General features: G+C 40.8%; 1 protein-coding gene across 1 annotated transcript in view; it reads right to left on the bottom strand.

Annotated features, from left to right (window-relative positions):
- Nucleotides 1-3,024, bottom strand: part of LOC106012310 — a 52,734-nt gene extending 49,710 nt beyond the window's left edge. Inside the window, exon 1 of the mRNA XM_013084887.2 lies at nt 3,016-3,024. Coding sequence (XP_012940341.2) covers nt 3,016-3,024 — 9 coding nt within the window. The remainder of the gene's footprint in view (nt 1-3,015) is intronic.
- Between the last annotated feature and the right edge of the window lie 4,868 nt (nt 3,025-7,892).

Below are 7,892 nucleotides of genomic sequence, written 5' to 3'. Positions count from 1 at the left end.
ACACAAACACACACACACACACAACACATACACATACACATACACACACACACACACACACACACACACACACACACACACACACACACACACACATACACTATTAACAGAGACTTATGTTCTGCGGAAAAGCACGATTAATATTCAGACAAGTCTGCCTGCGTCGTGGCTTTATAGACCACTGTGTGGTTCAGTTCCTATCGTTACATCATTATGAGAATTGCTACTCGTATTATATGGCATCTCCTCACTCATTCAACACTCACTGTGAGCAGAGATGCTGTTTACATGCACATAATCCAGTGGGAGCTCCGTGTGTGTTTTTGGAAAGGGGCGGGGTATAATTTATAAAGGAGGTAGTGGTGGTGGTGGCTTGTCTGCTGTATATCCATCATCTGCTTTTCTATTTGTATCGAGGTTCTCAGTTTCCTTGTGCACTTTGGGCATTTGTTTCTTTGCGTAATTTAGTTTGTACATGGTGTCTACAAAGGGACCCACTAAAAGGGCAATAACTCGATCATATCTGCAGTAATTCTTCCAGAAATAAAAAAAATCAACCTGGGTAATATAAGTTTTAAATAGGAAGAAAATCAATTATCGTGTTCAAGAAATATCAACTTTTTAAAATATCAACCTATGAACGTAAGACAAAACCCTAACATCAAAAGTGTTCAAATGCCCAATTCAACACATTGTACAAAGATCAGGCAGTACATGTATGCTAATGGCACAACATTTTTACTGCGAGATATTATTGATTTCAGAGAAGTGCTTTCAAAAAATAAGCAATGTTCTCAGTTTTCAGGATTTTGCTTAATCAAATAAGGATAAATCTAGAGCATTATGTCCAGCAAATTACACCTACTATGGTGATCAATATCAAGGATTTTATAAGTTCTCTTCAGGATTGTTTGTCCTGGGTACACATCTCAGAAGTGACACAGCAGCCTGGGATATCGACAACTACTGGGAATCTAAAATCCAATCACTGGAAAACATTCTTGGAAGGTGGGCTAAAAGAGACCTATCCATCCCAGGTAAGATTTTAATCATAAAAACTTTGGCCTTAGTTTATTCACGTACCTTATGCAGAGTATTTGCGTGCCGGGAGGAGTAATACAACGCGTGAGCACCTTATTCTTTAAATTCATTTAGAAAAAGATATTCACAAATACTCGAGCATTCGAAAAGGTTAAACGTAAAATAAAGTTTAATAACCCGGAGAAAGGGGGAATGAAAAAGTGTAATCTCTTTGACATTCAATACACTTTCTACCCCCCAAATAGACCCACCTCTTCGTGGTTGGGGGGTGGGGGATTAGTACTCTTCGAATAAGAAAAGAAAAAGAGGAAGCTAACGGGTCAAGGGGTGACCCCGAAAAGAGACATATTACTTTACTATGTTTCATACTCTTTCTATTTATTGTTTTTATTGTTTTTATTGTTTTACTTTATTACATTTATTAACTTTTCTTTTCTCCTCTCTCCATCGACAATCTTTCTTTGACCTGGAGTTGGGACGGGTATTGGTGGGGTGGAAAGCAGAGGTTCATTGTCAGCACTGTACTGGATGTGACTTTACGTCGGGAATACCCAGCTACATACATGTATCAAGCATGCACTTATCGGAGAGCCCTATGACTGCGGAGAAGGTGCAGAGACCATTTGCGTCTTGCTCGTTGACAGCATAAACCCTCTGGGACCTGCCATGCCTTCCCCTGCCCCCATCTCTCGGATGAGAGGACTTGGTTGCTCTGGGAGGGGGGGATTTAGCTTCCAATTGGTATTATTACTACTATTAGAATTATTATTATTATATTATAATTTTTGTATTTCAGCAACACACAGCAACTATGCCCTTAATAACGTCTTTCTCTTCTTTACCTCCTCAATCAACTCCCCAATATAATACAGCAGACACCAACATACCCATTCATTTTTCTTACAATCTCTCTGTGATGGAGTTGGGTTTTTTGTTTGTGGCATTGCACCTACAGCCACTGCTTTATCTCCTACCCCGGGATGGAAGGAAAATCACAGAACCACCAGTTTTAGATGCTATTCACAAATGATAGAATCCCATACGAGCTGAGACGCCGCCTCGGTAATCAAGGTCTCCCCCAGGTCTTAGTGGGCAACCAAGCTGGTGGATGGTTATTGGAAGAAAAAGAAAAGCAGAAAGCAGAGAAAATGGAAAAACAAGAAGAAAATACCCCCTACAACTGGTAACGGAAAAGAGAAGCTAATAGACTTCAATATTCTTCATGCAAATGTCTGTGGCTTGGACAAGAAGAAAACACAATTGGGGAAAATTTTGTATGAAAGGAAAGTCCACATTGCTCTATTACAGGAAACTCTCCATTCATCCTGTGACATAAACATCACTGGGTATACCCCTTATCCATGTAAATGTGAAGGTTGCCAAGGGATATATCAGAAATGACATCCAGGGTGAAGTAGAGCTCCTTAATTGGCATCCCACAGACGCACATAAAGTCACCCTGTGGTATGGCAACAGCAAGCTCATACTCTATAACATCTATTGTCCCCCAAGTAACACTCTGAACTTCATGGAACAGAGTACTATCTTTAAGAAGACGGTCATAGCTGGTGACCTTAATGGACACTCCTCCCTTTGGGGCTATGCTGACCAAAACAACACAGGTAAGAGGATTGAAGAACTATGTCAGCCCTCTAACCTCATCCTTCTCCAAGATGAGGATTCAACCAAAACACTTCTTTATAGGAGACATGGGACCCTCCACAGACCAGATCTCACCCTGGTCTCTGCTGATTTACACAACTACTGCAGTGAAGAGTTACTAGACTGTATATCTAGTGACCATCGTCCCGTTCTCACCAAAATCAGTATACTGAAACACAGACAAAGGAAAAGAAGAACCCGTTGGAACTTCAAGAAGGCAAACTGGGATCTCTTCAGAAAAACAGCTGAGGACACCGTTAAACTGGATGATCTAGACAATAAAAGTATAGACGCCCTTAATAGTGAACTCACCTCCACCATCTTAGATGCTGCAAAGAAGAATATACCACAGGGGTGCAGAACCAACTATAAACCCTTTTGGAACGAGCGTTTGGAGAAAGCTACAAAAACTAAAAATGATGCCAGACATGAATATGAGAAAGATCTAAAAAATATGGACAAGAAAATTAGATACAAAATGGCCGTAGCAGAGGCTAAACTTGTCACCAAGGAATCTAAGAAGGAAGCCTGGACGCAGAAGTGTGAGGGACTCAATTTACATCAAGGTGGACGTGGAGCTTGGTCACTTCTAAATAACCTCACTGGCGAAAAAAGGAAAGAAAACCCCAAACCACTACACGCAGAAACCGAAGTTCTCACCAGCGAGTTAAAAAAAGCCGAACACTTCAATAAACATTTTGCCTCCATTAACAAGAGCAGCAAAAGGAATTACCTGGACAAGGGTCTACTGAGTGTTCTGAAAGGAAAAGAGAGAGATTTGATGACACTCAGTATCTTCCAGGACTTCTTAACTAAGCGTGAATTGGACTGTGCAATCAAGAAACTGAAGAAGCGAAAAAAGCCCAATGAGATGATACAAAACCTTGGTGAAAAAGCCAAACTGCTACTTCTTAAGCTCTATAACAGAACATGGACCGAGGGAAATCTGCCTAAAGCATGGAAACTAGCCACTACAAATCCAATCTTAAAGAAAGGAAAGTCGGCCAATGACCCTAAAAACTACCGCCCAATACCACTCACGTCCTGTATTGGCAAGCTCTGTGAAAGAATCCTCAATTCTCGTCTTTATTGGTGGCTTGAGACTTCAGGTCTGATATCACAGTGTCAAGCAGGGTTCGGGTCAAAAGGCAGGACAGAAGACCAGCTCTTCAGGCTTACACAGAAAATCATTGATGGATTTCAAAGAGGGGAACAGACAACGGCTGTGTTTGTGGATCTCCAACAAGCCTACGATAGAGTGTGGGGGAAAAGACTACTCTTAAAACTGCAGAACATGGGAATCAAGGGAAACATGTACTCCTGGATTAAATCATTCCTTACAGATAGACTTATCCAGACCCAGATGGATGAAACCCTATCTTCAAAAGCAGTACTGGAGGAAGGACTCCCACAGGGATCTTCTATCAGCTGTACCTTATTCCTTGTCTTCCTCAATGACGTTTCAGATGTTCTCAGAACAGAAAAAGCCCTTTTTGCTGATGACCTGGTCCTTTGGCACACTGGAAACTCGACAACAATAAGCAGACAAAGACTACAAGATGATCTAAATTCCATAGGAGTCTATTGCCGTTTATGGAAGATGAAAGTAAATTGCGAAAAAACTGTCTACTCTATTTTTACGAGAAGCTATAACCTTGCAAAAGCAGAAATCCCTCTCAAAATAGATGGTACCAACTTGAAAAAGGAGAATAACCCAGTGTATCTTGGAGTACAACTTGACAGCAAGCTCAACCCGAAACAACACACCAACAAACCTCAGGAAGAAGGCTATGAAGAGACTTAATCTCATCAAACGACTAGCCAGTACCAACTGGGGATCAGACAAGAACACCTTGAGAGGCCTCTATTTAGGATATACCAGAGCTGTTTTTGATTATAATCTTGTTCTACAAAACATTTGCCGTAAAACTACAAAGAACTCAATGGACACCATCCAAAACCAAGCTCTTCGTCTTATCTCTGGCGGAATGAGAACCTCACCGACTGCAGCCTGTGAAATCCACACAAATATTGAGCCATTAGAAACTCGAAGAAAACGGGCAGCTTTAGAAGTATATGAAAGATCTAAAAGGCTAGAAAATAACCACCCTTATAGAATCCTTGATGACAAGTGGGAACCTAATCAAAGAATAAAAAATACAAAATCTGTACTTGACACTGTTCTCAATCTCCAAGAAAAACATCACCTCCCTGAAAGACGAGAACCTCTGGGAAGAGTTCCCTCAACTCTCCCACCACATCTCACCATAGCAAAGCCAGAAATTAGGAAAACACTTTTGGACAAGAACAATAAAAACACATATCCTGTAGCATTAAAACATTCTGCCCTTGAAACAATTGATTCCTATCCACCAACATGGATCCACTCCTACACTGATGGATCTGCCTTAAAGGCAACAATCAACGCTGGATATGGGTTAGTGATCAACTTGCTCAGTGGGATAAAAAAAAAAAGAAGTCATTAATTCCAGCGGGTCCTTCTGCTCCAATTTCATTGCCGAACAACAGGCTATCACCAACACAGCAAACTACATCAACTACTTGTTTGACACTAACCCACTTGCTACCACAGACATCGTTATCTTTACAGACAGCCTTTCAACACTAGAGACACTTGAGAGTGGGACTGATGTGAACAAAGATATATTGCACTTGATTTGGAGTCTACATAATTTGATAAGTAGGCACCACGTCAGAGTAGTCCTACAATGGATTCCTGCCCACACTGGGATACCGGGAAATGAAAGAGCTGATGCTCTGGCAAAGAAAGGAGCTAGCCTCCCTCAGCCTGAAATTCCTACGAATTACACCACTTGCTGCCAAATAATCAAGTCAAACCTCAAGGAAGAGTGGATGAATGATTGGGCCACAGGTACGACAGGAAGGAGGATGTATGGCTACATGAATAAACCACTGGTCAAAGATCCAATCAATGAGTTGAAGAGGGGAGATCAATCCATAATCTTCCAACTTAGAACACAACCTGTACCCCTCAACCAACATCTCAACCGAATTGGAGTAAAGCAGTCTGCTGCCTGCCCACTATGTGACTACCCCTCAAAACATCATCTGTTCTTCTGTAGAAAACTAACTGATTTAAGGGGATGTTTTCTTCCCAAGCTACCCCACACATCTATTTGCCTCTACTCCTCAAGACAACAATTAGAACAAACATGCAACTGTTACCGAATGGCATCATGCAGAGGAGTTAACGCTCAGATGTTACTGGATCGCTAACAACAACAACATACACCTTCTACCTTCAATGGGTGGAAAAACTGTTAAATAGTGAAGACGGTGGAGATACGTTTGTTAAATTACCTTTGCACAGTCTGCAAAAGGTTGGTGGAAAAGCCTGTTTTGAATGTTATGTTCCAGTAAAAGCCTTCAAAGAATTAGACACCATCTACGATACCATTTGGAAGAGAGCAGTCCATTTACGGTTAGAACTACCCCCCCCCCCCCCCCCTTTCCCCCCGGTGGAAAACAGGCAGCAATCAACTTTAAATCAGATTTTGTTCAATAGCAAGTATACCTGTGTAACTGTATAACGTATAAGAGATCTCATTTATGGTTGCCAGAGTGCATCAGACACGGTATAATCCGAGTCCGTGATGTCTGCTTGGGAAACAGGTTGATGTCATTTCAAGAGTTTTCAGAAATTTACGTAACTCTTCCAAATAAATGCATGCTGTATAACGTCCTGGCTAACGCTAAAAAAACCTTTGCAATTAGAGCTGGAAATTGCAGGTTTCTTTCAGGGGTCAACGAGTTGGGGAGATTGGGAGGAAGGATTTCTTACAGTTATTAATAATTATGTATTGTGAGGTACCGTATATTGTAAATATGTGGAAGAGGAAATTAGGGGTAAACATAACAGAAAGTCGTTAATTTATCGGTTATGCGGCAACAAAAGAAATTAGACTCACAGTATTACAATAGAAATGTTTGCATAACATTTACCCAACAAATATTCGGTTGTACAGAATGGGGATAAAGGATTCTAAAAACTGTTCAACATGCCCAACTGAAGACAATATAGAACATTTCATAATGTAGAACAGTGAAACCTTTGTGGAAAGAGGTAGAAAACCAGATAGTCTTATACACTGGGAATGCGTATTCAACTAATTAATGCCTGCCATAATTTATTTGGATCAACCAATGACAGAAGCATCACGAAAGACAACTTCAACAAGCTAACTTGGCTATTCTAGTAGGTAGAATTGTCATATCAAAGTACAAATATGGAGAAAGGCGAAACATTGTCGATATCTTTCACAGAGAATCCAGTTTGAGAAAATTGTGGAAAAAACAACAAGGGTAAGGATCGGCTTAGATGATGGTGATTATGAAGGTGATGATTTCTTTTTTTTTTTTTTCCATTGAGGAGATGTGATCCCCTAGAGGTCAATCTAGGACTCTGGATATTTGTGTTCCATAGTGATGGGCATGTTGAAGGAGGGGAGGGGGAGGGCGAGTGCTGGCTCTTGCTTTCTCTCTCAGAATATGATCAGGTAAGAAGAGATCGTAATTCCGGTGCAACAAGCGGGTATGTGATGAGAACGATGAGAACAGGGTAGGTGTTTTATTATTTATTTCGTTTACCCCTCAGGAGTGTAGATAAGGCGCTATATAATATTTCGGCCCACAAAAGATCACGAGCCTAGGTAGACCCCAATCGAGGACTACGTAGTCATGGTGTCTAGGTGGTCCCCAATTGGGGAGCACGTAGCCACCATGGCTCCTGTAGACCCCAATCTATCATCATTTGTCCCTCGGTCTTGTTCCTTCCACTTTACACTTTTGTATAATCCTGCAGGTTTAGGAATAGCATTTTATGTGTCCGAAACACTGTAATTTTCTTGTTTTTAGCTGTTGTAATTACTCTGGACTTGTGTTTAGAAGGCGACAAACTTATTCATTTGTTTTTCTCTGCGACAATCTAGATCTTTATACAGTGCGTCCATAAAGTCTTGACATTGCATTGTAACCTATCTTTCTCTGTTTTAGTGTGTTTATTTCCCATTTTTGTCTTTGGTAACAATGTGAACACGTCTACTGATGCACACTTGCTGTGTTTTGAAACTATAATAAAATAGAGAAAAAAAATAGGCCACAGTCCAATGTCAAGACTTTGTAGACACACTTTATATTTGCGTAAGGGG

Source organism: Aplysia californica, unplaced genomic scaffold, assembly GCF_000002075.1.
Source record: "Aplysia californica isolate F4 #8 unplaced genomic scaffold, AplCal3.0 scaffold00325, whole genome shotgun sequence".
NCBI classification, from domain to species: Eukaryota; Metazoa; Mollusca; class Gastropoda; order Aplysiida; family Aplysiidae; genus Aplysia; species Aplysia californica.
This window is presented reverse-complemented; position numbering and strand designations above follow the sequence as displayed.